Here is a 26181-nt window from a genome sequence, read left to right on the forward strand (position 1 = left end):
ACTCGACTTCCACTTGCCATTTTTCGAGTGGATTGAGAGAATTGAGTGGATTGATTGGAAGAATTAAGAGAGAATTGCGCGGATTGAGAAAATTGAGAGAATTTAAGAGAATTTGAGAGAATTTAGAGTATTGAGAAAATTTGAGAAAAGAGAATTTGAGAGAATTTGAGAGAATTGAGACTTGAGAGTATTGAGAGAATATGAGAGAATTTTAGAGAATTTATAAGAAAAAAAATGAGAAGAAAATTTAGGATAAAAAAAAAAGCTAGATAACCGTTGCAATTGCAACGGTTATCTTTTTAATTTTTAATTTTTTTTTAATTTTTTTACTTTTGGGGCTTTTGCCCGTTGCCAGGGCAGCCTGCAAAGGCTGCCCGCGCAACGGGTCGCAGCAGGCTCGCAGACGTGCGTGCCCCGCCGCATTTTTTTTTTTTTTTTTTGGAACCGGGCCCGGAAAAATTTCTGGAACCGGAACCGGGCCCGTAGGCCACGGGCCGGTTCCGGTTCCGAACCGCAGGCCCAGGTTTGACCGGGCCTGTTTCGGGCCAAAACCGGCCCGTGGTCATGACTATAATCAGTTAATGGAAGACACAGATATACGATACATCATGCAGATTCTTGGGTTGCAACAAAATAAGGATTGCGACGGTGTCAAATCTTTAAGATATGGTCATTTGATGATAATGGCAGACCTGGTTTCGCTCTTCTATAGATTTTGTTTTGTGTAATTATTTTTTGTCAAGCATGTGCCGCTACAGTTGATGCTGCTTCTCATAGTGCTGTAAATAAGTATATATTGCTTTCTGGATGTGCATTTGCAGGGTCATGCTGGCTCCCACTTTAAAGGTCTTTTAATTAACTTCATTCATTTTTTCTGGCCATCCTTGCTCAAAGTTCCATCTTTCCTAGCTGAATTCGTCACTCCTGCAGTCAAGGTGGGGATGATTAAATTAAGTCGATCATTAAACCGTTTTTAGTAGATAAAAAAGCTTTCAGCCTTCTCTAATCGTAACTACAGGCTACTCATAAAAATGGAAGAGAAATGTCAGAATATGAGTCCTGGAAGGAAAGTTTGAGGGGCAATGCAAGTGGGTGGTCAATCAAGTACCTTAAGTTTTGTCCACATTGATGAAGCATAACTCAGTAACTGCAAAAGTATCTGTATTGGGCAAACTTAGTAGTTGAATGATCCCTGCAGGGGTTGATAGCAAACACCTCAATAGAGTGGAAGCAATACTTCCAAAATCTTGAAATGCACAATAAGTATTTTATATGGGTCGATGACCGAGATGGAGACGCAATCGAGGTTGCTTTTAGCAAGAATGTTGAAGCAAGGAAGACTTGGCTTCGTCAGTTCAAGGTTGGAAGTCCTGTCATGACTATAAGAACATGAAGTACTTATTGCATTTTTAGATGTGACTAAATGGAATTATGAATTTGTTTCCTGCAACCCGGCAATTGTCTTGATCACAACGAGAAGTTCTTTCAGTACAGCGACGTTGTTAATAAGGAGCTGATATTGTATTATATGGCTGATCTCCAAAGATCAATTCCTTCCATGGTCGATGGCCTGAAGCTACGTCAAAGGAAAGTTCTTTTCTGCACATTTAAAAGTAATTTGATCGAAGAAGTGAGGGTTATGCAGTTTTCTGATTATGTACCCGGGTATTCAGCGTACTATGAGGGCAAGGAAGCTGTTGTTAATACCATAATCGGAATGGCCGATGATTGTGTGGGCGCCAACAACATTAACCTTCTCATGCTAGATGTCAAACTTGGGACCCACAACATTGTGAGAGTATTCCATATTTCACTGAAGATAATCTGTTTGTCTATAATTTTTTTTTTCCTCTTACATGGAACATGTTGCTTTGGCAGGAAGGATAAGATTATTTTCACCTTAGGAACATATGCACGAAGCTTTCGCCGATTACACGGTTCCTCTTCCACAAGGATGATGACAGCCTCCTGAACTACTTAAATGACAATGGGGAATCTATCGAACCAACTTGGTAGTTACTCACTATAGGACCATTGTTATTCATTTTACCCAATGCGAAAGTGTTTACTAATAATGGTCATGTAATGCAGGTACATGCCTGTCCTACCTATGGTTTTTGTCAATGGTAGTGAAGGATTTGGAACTGGATATAGTTCTTACATCCCCAACTACAATCCAAGAGATGTTATTGCCAACTTGAGACGTTTGTTGAACGGTGAAATGATGGAGCCCATGGATCCTTGGTATCGTGGATTTAGAGGGACCATCGAGAAAACAAGCAGCGTTGGCTACACTGTTTGTGGGATATGATCGAGGAAGTCGATGATACCACACTGAGGATCACAGAGCTTCCAATACGTCGATGAGTTCATCAGGATTACTGGGAGTTTTTGAAATCATTATTCACCGGAGAGAAAGACAAAACAAAGGATCCTTTTGTCAAGGTAATGAGTTCTCAAGCAACCCAACCTTGTACATCACATCTTGTCTTTGAACATTGTTGCTAAAATGCAATTGCCAATTGCAGGAATTTGGGCAGTACAGTGACAATGTAACTGTACATTTTGTAAGTTGTGTTGTCGGAGGAGAACATGATGATAGCAAAGCAAGAGGGTTTACTGAAGAAATTTCAGCTAACCTCAACAATTAGCACGAGTAAAACATGCACCTGTTCGACTCAAATGGAGTGATTAAGAAATATGACAGCCCTGAACAAAGTATGCTAATTATGCTGCTTAGCTCACGATCAACTATATTTTAGTGGGATTATAGCTTATATGTGGTATTCTAGTCCTTGTCTCATTTTAAATTTATCATCTTTCTCTCTGCAGTTCTACAGGAGTTTTTCCACTTAAGGATCGAGTTTTATGAGAAAAGAAAGGTAATCTATCTCAGTGAAAGCGAAGAAATGGTTTAAGTTATTCAGTTTTTTGGTCCCAGGCTTTTTATATGTGATTTGGTTGCAAATAGCGTATTATGAGTACTTTTCTGTTTCTCGCTTGCAGAAAATTCTGCTGGAAAACTTGGCTTTAATGTGTTGAATATTGGAGAATAAGGGTAGGTTTATTCAAGGCTTTATCCCTGGAGAGGTGATCAAGAGGAAGAGAGCAGATGTGTGCCAAGAGCTGCAAGCAAAAGGCTTTTTTCCTCCCTCTAGGAAGGAGACCAAAACAATTGAAACAGCAGTGGCTGGGTCAACAAATGATTCAGGAGACATAGAAGAGAATAAAGAGGCCAGTGGTTACGAGTATCTGCTCTCCATGAAAATTGATACAATGACATCTGAGAAAGCTGAGGAATTCCAAGCTGATGCAGAGAAGCTTGCGAATGTGATTGCTGCTCTGGAAATAGCATCTCCAGAGACTTTGTGGTTGAAAGATCTTGCTGCTCTAGAGGAACAACTTGATGTATGATTTATGATGCCCTCTTGACATTACTTCATCGACTTCTGTTTTGATTAATGCTTTCTGCTTTGCTATCCAGGAACAACTTCATTGACTTCTGTTTTGATTAACGCTTTCTGCTTTGTCATGAAGAAAGACACGACTGAATATGTACTTTGCTCCTATGTAAATGCTGCAAAATGTCAATGGCATGGCCTGGCTTTTGGTTCTTCCTGCCTGAATTATAAGAACATGAAGTGCTTATTGCATATTTAGATGTGACTTTATGGAATTATGAATTTGTTTGCCGCAGCCTGGCACTTATCTTGATCCTAAGGAGTTCATTAGGTACTGCGACTTTGTTAATAAGGAGCTGATATTGTATTGTATGGTAGATCTTCAAAGATCAATTCCTTCCATGGTCGATGGCCTCAAGCCAGGTCAAAGGAAAATTCTTTTCTGCTCATTTAAAAGGAATTTCATCGAAAAAGTAAAGGTTATGCAGTTTTTGGTCATGTATCCGGGCATTCAGGACGTCAATGATAACTATTCTGTTTTTCTATTTTTCTGTTTTTCTGTTTGGCAACGCAATTTCATTTTTTTTATTTGGTTCCGAGACAAATTTTTAGCCTAAAAATAGGGCAAAAGTACACTACAAGTGCCATAACTTGTGTACGGCGATCACTTTGGTGCCATAACTTTTTTTCGGATCACTTTGGTGCAAAGTCGAAGCAAAAGAGATCACTTTAGTGCCAATTTGGCCGGAAATCTGACGTGGCATTTTTTATTAATTTTTTACGCCGACATGGCTCGCCGGAGGCTGAGTCAGCGTGTACAGTCAACATTTTTTTTAAAATAATTTTTTTCAGCGTGTACAGTCAGCATTTTTAATTTTAAATATTTTTTTTCCTTTTTTTTTCTTCTTTCCTTTTTCTTTTCTTTTCTTTTTTTTCTTTTCTCCCCTCGCCGGCCGGTCGCCGGTGGCTAGCCGGCCACCGGCGAAGCCCGGGAAGGGCTGGGCGAGGGCGGCCTTGCCCATGGCGGGCGAGGGCGGCCGGCCTCACCGGCGACAGAGCGAGGCCGGCCCAGCGAGGGCCCTCGCCCGACGCCGGCGAGGGAAGCCCTCGCTGGGCGGGCGAGGTCGCACTCGCCGGATCGGCTAGGCGACCCTCGCTGCGTCGGGCGTGGGCGACCTTCGCCCGACGCCGGCGAGGGTCGCCCTAGCCGAGATCCGGGCGAGGGCGCCTCGCACGGGGCTGGCCTCGCCTCGTCGCCGGCGAGGTCGGCCGCCCCTCGCCGGCCATGGGCAAGGCCGCCTCGCCCAGCCCTTCCCGGGCTTCGCCGGTGGCTGGCCGGCCACCGGCGACCGGCCGGCGAGGGGAGAAAAGAAAAAAAGAAAAGAAAAGAAAAAGGAAAGAAGAAAAAAAAAAAAGAAAAAAAAATATTTAAAATTAAAAATGCTGACTATACACGCTAAAAAAATTATTTAAAATTAAAAATGCTAACATTACACGCTGACTCAGCCTCCGGCGAGCCACGTCGGCGTAAAAAATTAATAAAAAATGCCACATTGGATTTCCGGCCAAATTGGCACTAAAGTGATCTCTTTTGCTCCGACTTGGCACCAAAGTGATCCGAAAAAAAGTTATGGCACCAAAGTAATCGCCGTACACAAGTTATGGCACTTGTGGTGTACTTTTGCCCTAAAAATAGGTTTGAAATAGAAATGGGAAGTATATATTTTTTATTTTTCTACTTTTGAAATAGAAATAGAAATAACAACTCTTTTTATTGCTCGCTCTCGCCAGTTGCGACTCGCCACCGATATCAGAAATTTCGGAATAACCTATCAACAAAAATTAGACCGAAACGAGGGAACAATTAAAGAAACTTTGCCAACCGAAGCGGGGGAGGACAAAAGAATGGCCATGCTACCGGCTAATAGGATCTGAGGAAGCATCTCCACACAAGGTAATTGCCATGACAAAGTCAAATCATTCAAAATCATCCGATGAAGTTCTTCCCAGGGGTATCCAAAAAGCCCGTGCCGGCCCGGCCCTAAAATTTGGGTTATTTTGGGATCGAGGTTTGTCTACTTTGGGTAGAGCTTTTAGGTCTGAATATTACAAAGTTAGGATAGGGTTGGGCCCAACCCATTGACACCGAGACCACTCAAGGGCCACAGTCCACACATCTCCCTCTCTCTCGTCTCTCCCTTTCTCTCTCCTCTCTCTCACTTTTTGCGCAGCCGTAGAGCACGAACTCAGCGTCAGTCCATCACTGAGGATGAGCAAAGCAAAAATTTGATCTTCGCTCATCCTCGAACTGTCAATCTCCCTAATTGAACCTCTCTCCATGGAATCGATCCTCTTCTGTGATCTGGGTTCCGCGAATTAGGGTTTCTTTCGGCCGTTTGCAGTAGAAAATCGACTTGGATTCGATGGCGCTCGAGCCAAAGTTTTGATTTTTAGGGTTGTCGGGGTTGGGTTTTCTTGCTCCCATGATCTGCAGCAGGAGCAGGAGCAGGAGGAAGGGGGGGTGGATTCCAGGGTTGGGTTCGATCGGTCGTCGGGTTCCGGGGGATCATTAGATGTCTTCGGCGACGTCGTCTTACTGGTGCTATAGGTGCAGCCGCTTCATCAGGGTTTGGAGCCAAGACTCGATCACTTGCCCCAATTGCGACAGCAGGTTCGTTGAGGAGATTGAGAACGTGCCGCCGCCGCCGCCGATCGCCACCGATGCCCGCCGCTGGAGGTTCTCCACCGCCGCAATGTACATGATTGGGGTCGCGATCGGGTCAGGACCAGAGCCCCGGCCCGGGCCTACACCGGAACCGCAGGAACGGGGGCGATGGATCCCCATTCAATCCGATTATCGTGCTACGCCGGCAGTCCGACGGCAGCAATGATGGCGGAAAGTTCAAGAGAGTTTGACGGGGGATGACCGGGAAAAAACTTTAAAGGTCGACATTGTATTTGAGGTTCACACCAATTTCCAATCCTTCTGCCGTAAAAAACAAAAGAAAAAGAAAAAGAACCCAAAACCAGATCCGGCTCGACCCGGCCCTTGGGGTATATGCTGAACAAGGTCTTGGGTCGGGTCTGGAAGGGTCAAGCGCGACCCTATTGGTTTTGGGTCACGTAGGGTATCATGAAAGCCCCGATCCGATCCTACCCATTTACTCCCCTAGTTCTTCCAGCCCGAACCAAAATGATAACGGTATGGCCTGGCTTTTGGTTCTTTCTGCCCCCCTTTTTGTGACCTGGTGCCAGCAGGATATATTTAATCTTAACAACGAGTGACTTGAGGACAAATTAGACCTGAATTTTGCTTCTGTCGTTCATGGAACAATGGCCCCAGCTCTCGAGAGATTTCCATGGATGTAGATGTCTAATAATTTGTTTTTCCCATTTTTAATAATGTGATATAGATGAGAAGCTCTTGATGAACTCGATGCATCGTGGACCGAGTAACACAAGCCGCTTCGATAAAGTGGGGTCGCTTATCGATAATTGAGACACATCCGATCCATTATGAATCAAGAGCAAGTGAGAATTTGCCTCGAGCAATTTAAGCTTGTTAGTTGTTATGAGTATCCTATCTAAAGAATCACGTGCCTTCTTTCGAATTAATTATGGCTTTTTTTAAACATTGCACAAGTTGGGAAAGGTCTTTCTCATGCCAATTAAGTCACGCTCGGAGTCGTCTTGAGTTGGCTGATCTTCAGAGCTGCTTATTTTTGGTTGCTCCTTTGGCAGAACTGAATTCGAATGGACTATAGTAGACCTGTAATTGTGCAAGGCACGCAATGTCATCTACTAAAAATGCTTCAAAACTCAAATTATGCTTACTGAGATACATTTTCCCTAAACTTTGTCTTGTGTCATAAAAACCAAAAACATGTATCTATGTAATACATTTACAATTCGTCAATGTTTCGTTAGATGGACTTTCAACTAAAAACAACATCGTTTTTATTTCACTTAAGTCACATGGGTGCTATGTCGACACTGTTTGCTTCCTAGCATCTATGTAGTCAGATTTTTAACGGTTCTTATTGACAAAACTTTGACAAATGGTAAATGTGTCATACATGTATAAGTTTGGGATTTTTGGTGTCACAAAATAAAAGTTTAGGGTAAATGTGTCACAATAGGCATATTCTAGGATTTTTGGTGGTTTTTTCCCAAATAACAATTAGTTGTACTTTTCCTAAAAGAAACAAAATTACCTCTGTAATTTAATTGGATTTAGAATTATCCTTGCTATTTTTCGAAAAAAAAAAAAAGAAACTCGTTATTAGTAATTCATTGAGTTGCGTCCCTATTGGAAGCGATTGTCGGGAGAATCGACTAACCTGTTTGATGCACTCCAAACCAATTTTCTAGGATCGTATGTTGAATCACCAGCAAGCAAACGATGAATGAATCTACTTTACGTTAGTCCGAATACAATCACAAGGAAAGTATTTTTGTTCCACAGCGTTAATGCCGATTGTCTTCTCGAAGTAGATACGGAATCCTTATGCGTCGTTCTTTGATGAAGAGAGGAGAGAGAGAGTTAGAGAGTTCTGTTCTTCAGAATTTACTTATCTCTTGTTCGATGTTCATGCTGAGGAAGTTATCTTAACTTCCCTTAAGAAACTCCTCTCGCACATCTTCAAAAGGTGTTTCTCAGACACACTTCTTATTAGAGCAAATGGTGTCCCTTGGACACACACATCATGGGCGGACCGACGAAATATAACATCTCCCACTCGCACATGATGGGCTTGATGATGCTCTATTAAGAACATAAGGCACTCAACATTCATCTACCTCAGAAACAATTCATACTAGCAAGAAAGCCGTGCGACCAATGAGTACACCTGCACTTGGGAGCTCTAATTATGCACCTGTTAAGGACAACATAATGGCTACAACCCCAAAAAGAAATAAACAATTGATGTCTCACAGTGCCCCAGACATATTTTGTTACATCAGTCCAAGTATACATATCCCTTAAAGGCTATACTTGACTTTTCTCAAGAACACCATGTATTTACAATTATTTCCGAAGCCATTGAAGGTGAAATAATTGGTTGACCGGTAAACACATGTGATAGATGTAAAACAACAATAGTCTTCCTTCGCACTCATGTCTCTCTTCATTTCAGAACAACTGCTTTCCTAGACACGTCCCATAAAGCCATATCTATTCATGACCGCCAATAACATGCTAAAGTAGCAACATTGATCTTTTACTTTGAGAACATAGTCAGAAGTAACATAGGGCACAATGTAAGGTAAATTATAAATTACCTTAAGGACTCACACGATGAATAAATAGGGATAATTGTACTCATCTCCTTTATTTGTCGAATAAAGCACATGTAGTATGAATTACATGCTATAGTAGATTTCTCTTTCTATAAGAGCGTATGTCATTTATTAATCATATCCACTATACGGATCTTAGCCTAAACATGGTCACGTGCTTCTCACGTATTCATGTTTAGTCCGAGTACTATATCAGCTCACTTTCCACAGCGCCCAATTTAGTACTTGCATCCGGCTACCTTCAGGCATACATGATTATGGGACTATCATGTTCGGTCTTATCACATACGAATAACATACCTCATCTTGATTCCAATCAATGCGACATTAAATCGTTTTATGTACTAAACTGCTCTTCCAACATTTATAGTACATATCGTCTCATTTCAACCCGCTTACTATAGTGTTTGAGGTGATTGCTAGTGTGAGTGAGCCAATCATTGCCTGGTGACATACCTTTCAACAATATATGTGTGTTTGTGCTAGTCTCATAACATTGTACTAATTGATAAACATCAATTCATTAACAAACAAGTACAATACATATACACACATAATCCAGTGATCCTCAACAATATTACATATCACAATCACATTCTACGTAATCCTAGAGACATCTTGTGGGTCAAGAACATGTCTCTAGGAACAGCCTTCGTAAATGGATCAGCAACCATCCGGTTGGTTGAAATATTTTGCAGGACTACTTCCTTCTGCGTTATTATATCTCTGATGAAGTTATTCTTTATATCAATGTGCTTCGTCCTACCATGGTACTTAGGATCTTTCACATAGGCAATGGCTGCTTGACTATCGCAATATACTGTCACTGGTCTTGGGACATCAGTGACAATGGCTAAATTTTTCAAGAAACGTTTTAGCCATACTGCTTCTTGCACTGCAGCAAAACATGCAATAAATTCTGCCTCCATCGTAGATAAAGCTGTGCATATCAGTTTCTTGCTATTTCAAGAAATTGCACCATCATTAAGCAAGAACGCATATCCAGACGTTGATTTATGCTATCTAGGTCTCCTCCCTAATCAGCATCAGAGTATCCTAATAAGCGTAGATCACTCCCTTATTAGCAAAGTCGATAGTCCATAGTGCCTTTCAAGTATCTCAGGATCCTCTAAACTGCTTTCCAGTGTGCTTAACCAGGATTTGATTGATATCGACTCACTAACCCCACAGCATGACATATGTCGGGTCGAGTACACATCATAGCATACATCAAACTTCCGACATCACTAGCATAAGGAACAGCAAACAACAAGCGAAAAAATTCGACAGAAAAACAAGGCAGAGATCATAACTTGGGCTCTGATACCAATGTTGGAAGCAATTGTCGAGAGAATCGATTAACCTGTTCGATGCACTCCAAACCAATTTTCTAGGATCGTATGTTGAATCATTAGCAAACGATGAATGAATCTACTTCACCTTGGTCCGAATACAATCACAAGGAAAGTATTCTCGTTCCACAGCGTTAATGCCGATTATCTTCTCGAAGTAGATACGGAATTCTTATGCGTCGTTCTTTGATGAAGAGAGGAGAGAGAGAGTTAGAGAGTTCTGTTCTTCAGAATTTACTTATCTCTTGTTCGATGTTCATGCTGAGGAAGTTACCTTAACTTCCCTTAAGAAACTCCCCTCGCACCTCTTCAAAAGATGTCTCTCAGACACACTTCTTATTAGAACAAATGGTGTCCCTTGGACACACACATCGTGGGCGAACCGATGAAATATAACAGTCCCTTTTCCACAAATACGCCATCTTCCAAAAGATCCACATATTAGAATATAATGATATGAGTATCGAGTAATGCTTGCACTATTAAGACTCATGTGCTAAATGGAATTTACTAAATGATGTGACAGATTATTGTTTGATACAAAAATAGTAACGCAAAACATGCACTTCCAATTAAAATCTGGACTGTAGCATCACTTAGTGGGACCTCCCTGTGGAAACCGATGATTCAACTTGCTTCGTTTGTGTGCATCGAACCAAATAATGTAAGATTTCGCTTTCTATAAAGGCGTATAGTCATAATTAAGACCGGTCTTCACAAGATTTTGCCGTGTGTTATGATCCAATTAACTAACCTAATAGCTCAATAAATGCCTAAAGTGGTGATCGTGTTTCTCTTCCTCGCAAAAATTAGTGCCATATTTTCCTACATCTTTTAATCATATCTCCGATTGATTGACATAATTTCCAATTTATTACCTAACTTCGAAATTACTCTGATTAGACAAATAATGGGCTCGAATACAGCAATTCAGAGTTGATTTGACTTGTCGAGACATCCGAAACAGCTCCGCATGAAAATTTTCTATCTCCTCTCTTTCCCCTTTTTCCTTCTTCACTTTTTTCTTCTTTCCGCCTCTGATTCTTGTCTCTTCAATTTGATGGGGCTTGGGCTTTTTATTGCATAATGACAGTGGAATTTACCGCAACAAGTAACCTTGAGGAGTGAGAGAACTTTGTAACAGCACCCACCACATCAAAACCAATGACATTCCATGACATTGGTTTCTAAGAAGCGAGCAGTATAATCCCCGGGCTCTTTTCTCCTTTCATAGCCCAAATAGTGCTTTTGATCTCAGTTTCAGTGACAGGCTCAAGCAACAAAGTTTTATGAGCTTCGGTCAACTTAAAATCATTGAAACTCTTGAGCTGAACCACCACCACATAAATTATCCTATTTCCAGATGAATCATAAATAACTCGAATGGTGCTTCTAAAAAAATTTGCCTTCAAAGATTCAAGAAATCCCAGCCATGGAAATCCTACGTGTTAGAATAGAGAACATCTTAATTCTACTTTGCCGGACCTCTTCTATTTGATGCTTTGTTGCACGTCACTGAATTCCCTTTAGTTCACAAGAGGTGTATGCACTTTCACAACTTTCAGCACCATTATCTGTGCCTAGGGGCTCATTGCAATTCTTAAATTTACGTGATATAGTTCCACAGTGACTGGAAATGCCTTCAAAGAACTGTATCTATTTATTTTATGGTTGAAAACTACACGATAATTTCGAAATTAATGGCGAGTAATTTTTTGGGATAGAACATGACGATCGAAAGAGCAATTGTTTTTTCTTTGCATCGATGCCTGGAAACCGAATCCAGTTTGCCAATTGCCATGGCGTTAGAGAATAAGACACCCAACCAAGGGCTAAAAAAAAAGTTCCATGGTTGGATATAAGCAGTGTACTTGAACTTGATATGATCACACTACTTATGGCGGGAAAATTTAATTTAGGCAAGGCCACCGGGTATGTATTCTAACTTACCTTAAATATAGTGTTGATTGATATATTTGATTAAGTATATACTTGATTGTCTGTGCAAATCATGTTTGATTTTCTCTGTTGATTTAGACATTTCGGATAGATTTTGGAGTCGTTTGGCTGAAAAACATGGATATATTTACACTGGTTTGGCCGAAAGTAAATTCTCGATCGTTTTTTTTTTTATAAAATTGAAAAATTGGAAATTCCTTGCCTATTCCTGCATGCGAAAGCATGCACCAAGCTCGCTCAAGTAAAGTTCGGTTCTTCTGCTCTGTGAGGTCCTTTTGCTATACTGTCCTGGGTACTATGCGGTCTCGCAATCCCTTCTCTTTGGCAGAACTCGATAAAATATTTACCGCATAACTCCACGTTATCATTCTCCGGCATTTGATTTGTTTATCTAACTATTTCTTAATCAATGCCTTAAATTTCTTGAACTGATCGAACACATCAGATTTGTACTTCAAAAAGTATACCTATACCTTTCTCAAATAGTTGTTGATAAATGTCAACATATATCGGGCACCTCCTTTCAAAAGAACCGGAGAAGCGCCCTAGACGTATGAATGAATATACTCAACTAGTTGCTTGGTTGAATAAAAAGCTGTAGTGACTTTAATCCGGCGCTGTTTCCCTTTCCAAAGATGCGTTGCTCACTTAAGTCAACCAGTAGCTCTTTCACCCTTGAGTTGAAATATCTGCAGAAGAGATAACGTTAAACCTTCTGATCATTGTCCTAAAACTTCTATTCCTTTGCTTTCTCTTGTGCAGGATGGGCTTTGCGGGAACTCCAGCAAGTCATAGAGATTGTGTGGATGCAGATGTACGTATTGAGGAGTTATGCCTTTATATATGTTTGTAATTTTCTCTTTGTAAGAAGGGAAAGAATTTCGCTTGTCCTTCCCCTTGCCCTTAAAAGAAAAGGGAAATCATCTCATTCTAAAAAACTTATTTCAGCCCCATCTTACCAGATTGCACCTTGCTCAAGGCAAATCCATCTTTGAGCTGATATAGGACCAGATGGTATCTCTTCTTCTATAAAGGATTAGTATTATACTGAATTCTCTCTTCTCAGCTTTTTGTATTTCGTAGGATTCTAAGGTAATTTCGGTCAACTCTAAGCTACCATACGCGGCCCATTTGCAAGTAATCATTAGAGAGTTGGGTGTCTCGACATTCGAAATTTCTATTTTTTGTAAATTGGCTCGGAATACCACTTACTTCAAAAAATTTCTTAACAATCCTTCATGGCTGTGCAAATCAATTAACTACTATTAGAGGATGGATTAAATGGTACTATTGATTGGTAATATACTTTGAACAAAGAAAAGCTTTGCAATATGAAGAGAGTCGGACTATGTTTTTTTTTTTTTTTTTTGGTCGGAAAAACTCCATAGCTTGCATTAAGTAGGAAACAAAGTAGTAGCCCAACATAACAACTCCAAAAGGGTAGAGGGGGATAAGAGACCCAGTTCAAAGGTAAGGCTTTATTGCGATGGGCTTTGACAACCCAATCTGCAATCCTATTACACTCTCTTTTGAAGTGGGCTATTTTCATAGACTAGAAACCAGCTGGGTCTCCACAATAAAAGCTCTTGCATCCCAACCCGATTGATCTGTTGACCCACATATTTCCTTCACCGGATCAAAGTGATCTATTTCCAACTCATAGATCTTGTCGTTGCATGCTGCATACCTTCTTAGGGTTTATACGATCGCCATGGTCTCCACTTGGAACGCCGAGGCCACTCGCACAGAGCAAGCGAACCCGTCACACTATAATTGAGAAGTCATCATTTCGTGATGTCAAGAAATGCGTTCAATCCTTTTCTTCCTCATCCACTGCCTACGAAAAGATTCTTTCAACAACTAAAGATGTAGACATGTAGCCAATATACACTATATTACATAAGAGTTTGGGTTTAAGATGCTTGTGTATGACTAGGTACCTCTACACGTTATTCTCGTGTGCTAAATGATTGCTGCTTCGAAACATCGTCAATTATTAGCGAGAGCTGTTTTTTTTAAGCAGAAAACACATTTTCTTCCAGTTTAGTGAGAAAATGAATAGATTATTTTTAGCCTCACTTTTTGGGCCACCAATCAAAGCCTTTTTATTCATTATTCGACCCACTTATGTTATGTTCGCCCCCAAAATCTTCCATAAGCATGGTGGGTCAGTACAAATTACTGTTGCTGAGTGGAGCCCATTGTTGGTGACGCATCCAATCTTATTTTCCTTTTAATCCAACCCAACTGTATCTTGAAATTCTTTTCCACTCCAAATAATTTGTCAATAGGCAGATAAGACTCGTCTAGTATAATAAATAAGGGCCATACCCTTCAATGAGGTCAACCGAAGATCTCCCTACCAACACAATGTTTGCAAGTTACGATTATATTTGCAATAGGTTAAATAAATCGAGCACCCTCTCCATGTGCGCAGCATCCGAGTTTGCTCCGACAATGTGCATTATCCCACAAGGTATGGACTCACAAAAATAAATAAGTATAATAAATAAAAGTTGGTGCTTCTGCGTGGCGCAGTGCAAGGCCTATGTTTTTTTTTACATATTCATGTCGTGTTCGTAGTCATATCATTCATCGGATTTTGGTGTCTTACCTGATTTAGGAGGATGATGCAATAATTCTGTGGGAAACACATTCTCAAAAACAATTCACAAAACGCGGAAAAAACGCGCCCATTTTATATTTGAATCACCGATCGAGCAAAGCATATCATTTAAACGAATATACCTCTTTGCCACATATTAAATGTCTACCAATTTGCAACCTTGAGAGAGCGTTCTAAGTCTGGGAGTTTTTTTGCAAAGCATCGTTCTCTGGAGCTGTAACAGGAAGAAGAAGAAGAGTACTCAATCTTTTCATAATCACGTTCTTAAAAGATAACTTCCATTTTATCTTCTTTTTGAGCTCTCACTGAAGATGGACCCGCATGATGGACCAAGGGCCGGGTTAGCCCAACATGGGCGGCCCATATATAATATCTATCAATTTCATATTTAAATCCCAGTGTCACCCGGTCTAAGTATTCTCATTCACCACTTTTATCTTGCTTAATGCATACGGAGAGAGTGATTCGATGCATTTCAAGGGATTAGTCCAGCTGAAAGTTTCTATCCTAATGTAATTAATTTTTTTAAATACTCTTTTTCCTATTCCACGTGTTGGTTTCTGGGTCCCTGCTTAACTAAAGTGTTGGTTTAGTCAACCATCGGTTGTGGCTGTGGTTCAAATGGACACAGAAGTTCGTGGTCATCGGTGACAAGTGGATACTTCACTTTTCAAGGATAAATCCTTGCGGTCTTTTAGGATGACAAAGCACTCTAATTATACTAAGATGTGCAATTGAGTGTGAAGAAGACACTGCCTCTAAATACATAGATCGATACGCAAATAGCGTTAGTAACAAGATGTCTAAGAGTGTTGAATGACCTTTGCTCTATAGAAGGTTAACAAGCTATTGGATGTAAGATATGTCGATGATTGATAGACCTTGCAAAGAGTAAAGAAGTTATTGGATGAGGAATAAGTCGATGATCACAAGGACCTTGTGGATGGTGAACAAACCAAAAGACATATGATCTGGGTTTGGATGGACCAATAGGAAATGAACTAGAGGTCATGAAGACATCAATAAGCTTGAATGGACATTGGGGATAGTGAATAAAATAAATGATGTGTGATCATCGAAGAGTTTAAAGGGACCAAGTAGAAGGTGAACAGTCTACAAAACATTAGAATGTCAATATGCTAAGAGGTATCTAAATGCATAACGAGAACTAGCCCAGGTATGTAAAAGCTTCAAACTGTCTCTGCAAAGCTACAAAGTGACATTTTGTGATTGCAGATGGCAGAACCAATAGCTCCTTGTGAGATTTGAACTTCAAATGATCATATGAGGTTTGATGGCTATAAACATAAATAAAGAGAATGAGTAGAGTTATGGGGAAACATATAGAAACTAGTCTATGCTCGGAGTGCTCATCTTCTTTCTCTTATTGTAAAAGCTGTATAAATCTATTTGCATTTCTCTGTAGAAGTTTGAACCTTTTTCATAAAAAAGAAGAAGAGAGTGTTAAGTATAGTGATGGTTGCTTGCATATGTAGAAGGAGAGTTACAAGTAGAAGCCAGCATCTTCGGACACTATAACCTCTTAAGGATTACATAAGTAGAGTTGAGCCTTGATTTGGATTGATAGAGTTGGGAGAGCAGAGTAAGCCAAGTGGATAGGCCAAACTACTGTAAATATGCTTGGTATTTCTTCTATCACTTAAACTCCTTTATATTATGTTGGTGCAAGATAATTGTTTCCACATACACACGATTCCAAGGCACATTCTACACACTGTCCATCACTTTATGCGAACAAATTTCCAAGTTCCACAGTCAACCAATTCAACCCCTATTAGTTGTTTGTACCTAATTCATTTAGTAATTGATAGTGCTCAAATACCGAAGTGTTTCATACTTCGGAGTAAAAGATCTAATTAATAACACTTACGTATTAAGTTTTAGGACTTAATTATATTTTTTTAAAATTTCTAAGAATGAATTGCACTTCCATAATCAAATTTAGAAATTTCATTATACTTATCCCAAATAACATTTCCACTAAAAAGAAAAGGCACGTGAGCATATAAATGCCCAGTGAAGTCCCACCTAGTTCGCAGTCGACTGTCACAGCTCAAAGCAAAACAAGAAAACAGAAACGAATGAGTCGCGAAGCAAAGAGAACGACGGTTTTGGAAGTGGGCGACGATGGCGTCGCTCTCATCACCATCGTCAACCCTCCTGTCAATGCTCTCACTGCCGACAGTACATCCTCTGATCCCTTTCCAACATCCTTCGATTTCTCGAAAGTTGTTGCCTTGATTGGTTTTACTTGACATTTTTTCATTTTTTTTCTTGTGGGTGTGGAGTTTCTTCATAGTTTTCAGTCGCTTATTGTGGGTACATTAATTTCGAGTTGATCATCGGCGATGATCAACTGACCTTTGCTCTTCTCAACTAGCTTGAGCTTTTTAAGTTTTGGTTGAGAATGGCATACATCTCTTGGGCTCACTTTGCTTGCAGTCAAAGTTTCGATTCTGTCATGGAATGATAATTTGAAGCAGTTGGGGGTGCTTATTCCCTATATGTTTCATATGGAAATATTCAAATCATGCACGGTTGGAGTAAGCTTACTGCGATATTTGTCGCGTGAAAAGTTTGCTGAAAGTCCCAAACCATTTGTGCGGAGTCTAACTAAGTCCCAAATCATTCAATTGATGCTATCAAGTCGTGAACATTTTACCAAAAATGCCAAATCAAATCTGTCCTTCACAAATCGCGCACTTGGCAGAAGAAAATTTCCTGTGTGCTGGAGGTTGCCGCAAGGTACCAATTGGAGAAGTGGTGACTGGAATGGTGTGATTGCAACTTATTCAGAGAAAAGATTTAGGACTTGATTGTGACGATTGAAAGGTTTGGACTTGATTGCACTACGTGTGCAAGCTTCAGAAATTCTAGTGTACTTTTACCCGTTTGTTATGGGGGTTAATCAAGTATGGTAGACTTGAGTTGACATTTCTGCAGAAGAGATAACGTTAAAACTCATACGCTCGCATTCACTTTGCAGCGAGCAACTCGCTAATTTTGAACATCAGTGGACAGGAAGCTGCTGTTAGAAGAGAGTATTAGGGAAACAGTTGTACCTGTTAAATATTAATGTGGCGCAACTTCTGACCTTCGTTCACTTTCACTAAACTCTCTGTATGGTTGCTTCATGTTGGCACATTTCAACTCTGCCGTTTACTGTGCTTTTAACAGGCATTTTCTCTTCTTCTATTTTTATGCCTTTAGGATATGTATTGCTGCCAAAGTTCACATAAACATTTTGTCTCTACAATAGCTGTAAACGTGTAGCAACTGATCTCTTCCTTTGCCTTTCTCAGTATTCCGCAGCTTAAGTGAGAGCTATGAACAGGCTTTGGGGAGAGAAGATGTGAAAGCAATTGTAGTGACGGGTATTTATCAGAGTTCTTTTTCCCTCTTGCATATCTTGCATCCAGAAGGATTGAAATGCTGTGACAATTCTTTTCTGGGACAGGTGCAAAAGGCATTTTCTGTGGGGGCTTTGACGTTAGCGGCTTTGGTGGGCAAAAACGCAGGGAAGGTATTTTACTTGCATGTTTGTTTCGTATTCTATTAGTTGACTCTGGATTACATTATCATGTCCTTTTCTTTGTCTAATTCTGGCAGAAGAACAAACAAAGCCTGGTTATACATCAGTTGATTTCTTCACTGATGCAGTTGAAGGTATGTGCTTGACTTTTATTGCTTTCTACTCCACTTATTGCTTATTCTTTTTTTTTTTTGGGTCAGATACTTGTTGCTTATTCAATTGTGTGTTTTCTTTTTAGCGGCTAAGAAGCCTTCTGTTGCTGCTATCGACGGCGTTGCTTTGGGTGGAGGATTAGAACTTGCTATGGTGCTAATACTTTTTGTTTGTAGATGAGATTTTCATTTATGGGTTTAGAACATTATTTTTAAGTTGTCAATTTTCTGTTTCTCTCGATCAGGCATGTCATGCAAGAATATCGACTCCTACCGCGCGATTAGGCCTCCCTGAACTTCAGTTCGGCATCATTCCTGGACTTGGAGGTATTGCCATAATTCAAGTTAAGCATTCTCTGCATTATTATATTCAAAATATGTGTTTGACAGGGCATGCTGTATATTCTGTAAGTTGAATGTTAATGCAACACTTCATGACCTGAATCAGCTTCCTTCACTAAGTTTAACAGAATAAACATCATTTTTTTGAAACATGTTCAATTATTTTTTGAAGTGTTTAAGTTCATGCAATCTCGAATGTGAACTGAGATCGGGTGCATATGATGTTATTATTGCTAATGATATTTATCTGACTCCACATAGGTTTTTGGTACTTCTAAACAGTGAATAATAAATGAAATTGCGGCAAACTAAGTTCACAAAAATGCTAAAAAAATACTGGTTTTTTCACTGGCATGTTGGCCCAAGGAATATAAGGTCCTCATTCTATTGAGTCATGCAAGGTATCATCATATAAGCTAAGCTCAAAGCTCCATGTTACTGAAGTTGCATATGAATTTTTTATTTTTTTTTGGGCCGTGCTTATGAAGGTAGTTGGAAACGTAGAAATAGGCAACATGTCAAGGTGCAGATAACTAGTTTTCTAAGCCTATAGTGCCAAATTCTGAGTTTTCCATATCCATCACACTCGAGTCAAATACGATTTCTTCACAGTTTTTCCCTTCTGGGATCCAAGTTAATTTCCGTTGGAATTTGAAGCATAGAGCAAGGGATCAGAGCAGTAACAGAGGAAGCATTAGGTAATGGAAGTGTTTATCCAAAACCTGGAGTTGGGATCGATGTGTATAGGATAACACGTAGTCCATCTGTATGATTTTGTTTCTTTAAATTCAAACAAAGTTACTGCTTGATCTATCTTGCTCGTTGGTAATCCAGTGCCACATCATGCGCGGATCTTGACTGAAAGCTCAGGACATTTGTGTAGCATTTTTTTTATCAATCTGATTAAGTGCTTTTAGTTATTAAGCTGTGGCATTGGGCTATTTGAGGATGATAGAGACCTAGATTTGAACTGCTTAGCATGTCTCTGAATAAAAATTAGGATCTGTTCTTCTTTCCACCTTTGAATTTCTCTATTTTTTGGCCATAAGTTGCACCTATTACTTCCTTTGTAGAGTTACCATGGTCCTCACATTACACAAGTCACGCAAAAGATAAATACAGACAGATATGCATTTAATGCCCATGCATTGAACTTTCATTTCTTTGCAATTGATGCACTTTGACTCGAACCCAGCCTCCTTTCCGGTACAATTGTGACATGTCTGAAACTTGGTGCCAATTTTCTCGACGCAACACCTTGTGGCAACTACACCAAGCTTGTCGTGGAAAAATTGACCAGATATCAGTCAAAGCGCATCAATTGATAAAGAAAAAAGAACGAAAGTTTGTGCATCGCGTAGTGATGTATATGCAAAATCTACTAAAGTTTAGTGAACACCAATGAAACTATAGCGGGACAGTAAAGAATGCTATGTTTTATTCTGGTTTTTGCATCTCATTACTATGTATATAGTCTATCATTTATTTGAACTGTCCATTTAGCAAGTAGATGTTAGAATTCATAATCTATGTTCTCTCAGATTTAATCCACAATTAATTGAATGCTAAATTCTGGACTGGGACTTCTTTTCTGTGACAAAGTGAAATATTAAGGTGCCTGAAGAACAAGGGTTAATGCATGTCCTTAGTGGCGGTGTTATAATGACCTCTTTTAGTACGGCGCAAAGTTCTTATGATGGCTTTATCGGAAGCTTGATCTTATTACACGCACTAGCATATTTGATGTGATTTTCCGTTCTTTTTATTTATATATAATTATGGTCATGCACCTGAACTGCACCAGGAACACAGCGGCTTCCACGCCTTGTTGGTCTCTCCAAATCGCTTGGGATGATGCTGGTACCCTTTGGCCTTATGGGTTTCCTGTCGTTTTGCTTCTCTACTTGTTCTAAATATGTCGACTAACTTGCTCTAGCTCCCGCAATGTTTTGCCATATAGACCTCAAAGGCAGTGGAAGGGACAGAAGCATGCAGTTTGGGCCTTGTAGATGCTGTTATATCACCAAATGAACTTCTACCAACTGCCCGAAAATGGGCTCTGGATATCTCACAGTGCAGGAGACCATGGGTTGCTTCTCTTTACAGGACTGACAGGCTAGGATCCCTTGAGGAGACAAGGCAAACGCTTAAGTTTGCAAGATCTCAAGTCAAAAATCAGGCTCTTAATGTCAAGCATCCTCTGATCTGCATTGACGTTGTTGAAGAGGGTATAATCTCTGGTCCACGGGCTGGATATTGGAAGGTACTGCCTAATCTAGCTTTTGTAGCCTTCTTATTGGAGCAAATTGTGAAATATTGTGAACCAGATCCTATATTGGCAGGAGGCTAAAGAGGCTCAACAGCTTCAACAATCTTACACCACCAAGTGCTTGGTCCACGTCTTCTTTGCTCAACGTGGAGCTTCGAAGGTTTGAACAAAACTCTCTGTTCATATAACCATTGACCTGGTGTAGAATAAAAGGAGGATACAACAAAGCTTTTGGTTTTGAATTTGGAATTTTACATGCTTTGGGCGATGACACGTGTTCGTGGGTGCTATATTTTTTCACAAAACATAGCGGGCCAATATTCATGAAATTCTATCGATATCCTTTACAATGGCTAGTATGACTTCCATATTGGCCTTTGGTTACTTGAAGTTGTTTAATCAAAGATTGGTTTATGGTTTGTCACCTGGTAGTGTGGATTACATTCATGCAAAGTATATCTGACTTTTAAATCCATGTGAAAATACAACGGTTGGACTTGGCAACTGAGAAGATTGGGTTCTGGGTCAGTATGGGTACGACTTATAAAGCCAGCCATTTTAAATGGGTAGAGATTTGATCAACCCATACTGGGTTGATTCTTTTTTTACCCTATTTTTTCATCTTCCTTAAAAGACATACTTTTAGTATGCAAAACTTCAAACATTTAATATCTTTGCCAAACCAATAAATAGAAAATTTATGTGTTGATTGTAGATCTTGCTTCTATATAACCGCACAAATTAGTTTGCTCCACACATTATAATATTTGCGAAATTTGATTTTAGAGTTCCTACAATCAAATAAGTTAGCACTATTAAACAAAAGAATATCTTAAAACCATAATAAAGTTGATCTTGTTAAAGTGTGTTTCGTCAAAAGCAAATATTGTACCAAAGATTATTTTTTTAACCAAAAAATAAAGAACACAATAAAAATACTTATAAATTAAACTCCGACTAAGAACATGACGCTATCCAACTTAGCTTCTAATGGAAAAAGTGTCACCTCTTGAAAGTTGCATGAATCACGTGATTTTTTTTATAATATTACAATTATATTAGTTAACAAGACCGAGTACCCTCTTGATTATGTTCACTTCAGTTACTATGATTTGAGCTAAAAAGATTTTTCGCACATCAAGTCAAGTCGGGTTGAAATAGGTCGACACAAACCCGACCGAACTTGTAGATTTTTTTAGCAATGCTAGAGGTATTAAGATTTGTACAGTAATTTAGTTTGCTAGGTAATGTGAAATCTGTAAATAGTTATTTAAGCATTTAAGTATCCAACTGAAAAACTATCACATGACTTAGCCAAGCAAATTTACTATGATTCTTAGTATATCCAGCATCAATCCAATTGTTTTGATTCATCCATCCAATATAAGGGAATATATAGATTACATATTTCTTCAAATAATACACATATGTTAAGCTAACAAGACCAGATATTGTATCATTTTGCCTGTTAAAAAATTTCAACTATGATCAAGCACCAAATTTTTTTTTCACATATCGGGTCAAATCGGGTTGAACTGGGTTGACCCAACCCAACCTGGATATGTACGGGTTGGGCTTGACTCGGTTTTTGGTGGATTGCCAAAAAGTTCGCCATTGCCCTGTTTTTCAGGGCAGGGTATCAGTCCGGTTTCAGTTTTGCCGGATCTAATGACGATTTCACCTTAGTTTTTACACAGTGAAATATAATGTCCCTTAATTCCTAATGACATGTTATGTTTTCAGATGTGACTTCCGCAATTTTTTGACCATCAAGGGTAGAGGTAGAAAAAGGTTGTAACTAGCTTCATTAAACCTGTCTGTGTTCACAGAAGCTCAAGGAGTTATTAATTTAAACATAGAAGGAACTTGATTAGATGGCCCTTTATAATGGTGTATGTCCCTGGCTGGATTGTAGTGGATGAAAACTTTTGAAAGTCTAGGTTCAATGTTACTCATCTTGACTTACTGAACTTTTTAGAAACTCAGGTAAATTGACCCTCCACAACTGTGACATAGGTCCCTGGTATCACAGACAGAGGTTTGATGCCTAGGCAAGTCAACAAGATTGCTGTTCTTGGTGGAGGACTAATGGGATCTGGAATAGTGACTGCGTTGATACTTAATAATTATTCAGTGATCCTCAAAGAAGTAAACGAGAAATATTTGCATGCTGCTATAGGACGAGTCAGAGGTAACAATAGTTTTATTTTGGTGCATCTTATTATTTACATTCACCACCTTTGTGTTTCTGTTTGCTTTTACTTTTTAGGCCTGCCATTTGTTTAATAGTTTGTGTCCTTCCAGCAAATCTGGAAAGCCATGTTAAGAAAGGCAAAATGACTGCGGAGAAGCTTGAAAGAACAATGTCCCTTCTAAGGGGTGTGCTTGACTATGAAAGCTTCAGAAATGTGGACCTGGTTATCGAGGTAGTTAGAAGATCTCCAACAGTTTCATCTTAATGTAGGACTTTGGGAAAATCCTCAGGTACTTGTACTTGATGCTTTAAACAGGCTGTTATCGAGGATGTTTCCTTGAAGCAACATATTTTTGCTGAGCTTGAAAAATACTGCCCACCATATTGTATACTCGCTAGCAACACCTCCACTATTGATTTGACCATCATTGGTGAGAGAACCAAGTCTCTAGATCGGATTGTTGGGGCCCATTTTTTCAGGTGATGTAAAGTGTGAAATTTTTATTTTTGTTTTTTGAATCCGCCTTCCTTTAGCTGAAATAGTGGGAGCTACTTCCAATGCAGTCCTGCACATGTCATGCCTCTTTTGGAAATTGTTCGTACTCGGCATACTTCTCCCCAGGTTGTTGTCGACTTACTTAATATTGGGAAAAAGATGAAGAAAATTCCAGTGGTGGTTGGGAATTGTACAGGCTTTGCTGTGAACAGGATGTTCTTCCCTTACAGACAAGCTGCTCTTTTGCTTGTTGAGCGTGGCACCAATCCCTATAGAATTGATAATGCGATTACCAAATTTGGGATGCCAATGGGTCCTTTCAGGTCTTAATGCATTCTAGAATTTAAATTTATTTTCGTTTTGGTCTCCAAAATGATCTAATGTTTAACTGAGTTTTACTGTATGCTGGCAGATTAGCTGACCTTGTTGGTTTTGGGGTTGCAATTGCTACTGGCATGCAATTCCTAGAGAATTTCCCTGGAAGAACGTATAAATCAATGCTTATCGCCATGTTGCAGGAGGATAAGAGAGCTGGTAAAACTGCTACTGATGCTCATGACCTGATTCTTGATCTTTTTAGGAAGGCTAACCCAAAAAGCCTAAAACTATTAGGTGGAGGGAGACTCTATGCATAGAAGGCCCTATCAAACGCTGTAAATAAGTGATGCGAGATAGATGTTAACAACATGTGCAAACTGGACAAAGGACAACACTGCCAATAATCAAACTGGAAATAAGACAAATAAGAACCACACACGAAATGCTATATTAATTGGGTCATAAAAAATGGGGACTTGGCTTTTTTCAACCCTCTGGTTTTCTTTTCTACTCTTAATGCTTCTTGCTTTTGTTGCAGGAGAATCTAACAACAAAGGTTTTTATCAGTATGACCAAAGGCGCAAAGCTACCCCGGATCCTGATCTAGAAAAATATATCCAGAAGGCCAGAAGCATTTCTGGTGTTACTGTGGACCCTAAGGCCTCTCTCTCTCTCTCTCTCCAATTGATTGATCACACTTGCTTGTGCTCTACAACTTGGAAGGGGATAACCATTAACCCATATCAGGGAAAAAATAGAAAAAAAAGAAAAGAAAGTTGATGCCTGTCATTTTGGTTGAGTTTTGATAGCTTCTTTCTAAAGTTGAAATCATATCACTTTCAATCACTCAAAAACTGATTGATCATCTTTGCTTGTGCTCTAAATCTTGGAGTGGATAACCATTAATCTATACCCACGGGGAAAAACGGAAGAGTAAAGAAAAATAACACCATTTCATGTTAGTCAATTTGTGATATCTTCTTTGTGGAGTTTATTTTGTATTACTGTTAAAAACCCAGAGGTGGTTGCAACTTTTTGAAGTTGCAGTCTTCCCCTATCAATGACTATCATTCTTCTTCCCTAATATTGTGTTTTCATTGAACAGCTAGTAAATATAGCCGAAAACGACATTGTAGAGATGATATTCTTCCCTGTGGTAAATGAGGCCTGTCGAATCCTTGCTGAAGGAATCGCTGTCAAGGCAGCGGACCTTGACATAGCTGCTGTTATGGGCATGGGCTTTCCATCTTATCGGTACGTAATTTTAAGTGCTCACAAGTCACAAGTCCCATTTTATTTTTTTCATGTGAAAACTAAAGCTGTGACGTGCAGGGGAGGCGTTGTCTTCTGGGCTGATTCATTGGGTTCCAAGCACATTTGTTCAAGATTGGATGAATGGTCAAAGATGTATGGAGATTTCTTTAAGCCTTGCCCTTACTTGGCTGAAAGAGCGGCCAAGGGGATTCCTCTGGTGAGAAATTCTGAACTGCACGCCTTCGATTATGTTTGCTAAACTCAGATCAATTTTAGTTCAACTTGAAGTTGCTAGAGATCCATCGAACTTAGGGAACTCCATTGCATGGACCTAGAATAGTAGATGCATGATTGGTCATCCTCAGAAGAGCATTAGGATAGATGTAGATAAGTCGCAATCATCAGTGCATAAGAACATGATAGCTTCGATTTTCATGCAGTTACAATCTTCTCAAATATCTGTATTGATTCCATTGCAGAGTTTGTCATCAGATCAAGCCAACTCTCGGTTGTGACGTCAAGTTGCTCATTTCCTTATAGACATGGATAAATTCCATCTTCTCTGCCTTGTGAGTACAAGCTAGACTACTACGAGCTTGAGTACTATCATTGATATATTTGTTGGATAATTAGTAGATCATGTGCTAGACACCGTACGATAAACTCCACGGTTTCTATAATGTCTTCTCTTTAATTAGCATGAATTCTCTATTTAAACCTTTTACTGTCTTGACTTTTTGTGTATTGTTTTGTCGGATGATTAGCGTCCTGATATGCACGTCGTCACTGGAGTTACTGAAGGGAGAAAGGTGCAGATTCATGAGTAACTCAACCAAAAACATGGTGGAAGTTTCTGCTTTTAGACATTCTATTTTGTCATTATCAGATGAGTTAACTAAAACATATCAATATCAAGCTCTAACTTATACAAAAAGAAAACGCACACAAACATTAATTTACTGAA

At 39.5% G+C, this 26181-nt stretch overlaps 1 protein-coding gene and 1 pseudogene across 3 annotated transcripts; both read left to right on the forward strand.

Moving 5' to 3' along the window:
• The first annotated feature begins 1528 nt into the window (after positions 1-1528).
• LOC115668053 (DNA topoisomerase 2-like) lies at positions 1529-3414 on the forward strand (annotated as a pseudogene).
• On the forward strand, positions 2607-25936 carry LOC115680405 (peroxisomal fatty acid beta-oxidation multifunctional protein MFP2-like). 3 transcript variants are annotated; one of them, XM_056305263.1, is made up of 19 exons: positions 2607-2612; positions 16729-16844; positions 17963-18034; positions 18118-18183; positions 18270-18326; positions 18431-18498; positions 18590-18671; positions 20491-20546; positions 20647-20949; positions 21029-21115; positions 22972-23146; positions 23260-23381; positions 23466-23629; positions 23714-23968; positions 24058-24179; positions 24502-24623; positions 25069-25217; positions 25296-25434; positions 25697-25936. In XM_056305263.1, the coding sequence occupies exons 2-19, from the start codon at positions 16742-16744 to the stop codon at positions 25730-25732; spliced, it is 2178 nt and encodes a 725-aa protein (XP_056161238.1). In that variant the 5' UTR covers positions 2607-2612; positions 16729-16741; the 3' UTR covers positions 25733-25936. The 3 variants fall into 3 exon arrangements, with proteins under 3 accessions (XP_056161238.1, XP_056161237.1, XP_056161239.1); XM_056305262.1 differs by lacking the exon at positions 2607-2612 and having other exon boundaries at positions 16704-16844; XM_056305264.1 differs by lacking the exon at positions 2607-2612 and having other exon boundaries at positions 16704-16844; positions 18118-18174.
• The last annotated feature ends 245 nt before the right edge of the window (positions 25937-26181 follow it).

Source organism: Syzygium oleosum, unplaced genomic scaffold (assembly GCF_021117445.2).
Source record: "Syzygium oleosum isolate NSW1041296 unplaced genomic scaffold, Sole_v2.1 Sole_v2.36, whole genome shotgun sequence".
Classification (NCBI taxonomy): domain Eukaryota; kingdom Viridiplantae; phylum Streptophyta; class Magnoliopsida; order Myrtales; family Myrtaceae; genus Syzygium; species Syzygium oleosum.

What these genes read in the sequence shown, in the direction of transcription:
- LOC115680405 (XM_056305263.1), top strand. Translation starts at nt 16,742, where the DNA reads ATGAGTCGCGAAGCAAAGAGAACGACGGTTTTGGAAGTGGGCGACGAT. An exon ending in GTTGGGGCCCATTTTTTCAG is followed by an intron (nt 23,630 to 23,713) that starts GTGATGTAAAGT and finishes CTTCCAATGCAG; the next exon opens with TCCTGCACATGTCATGCCTC. An exon ending in GCAGGAGGATAAGAGAGCTG is followed by an intron (nt 24,180 to 24,501) that starts GTAAAACTGCTA and finishes CTTTTGTTGCAG; the next exon opens with GAGAATCTAACAACAAAGGT.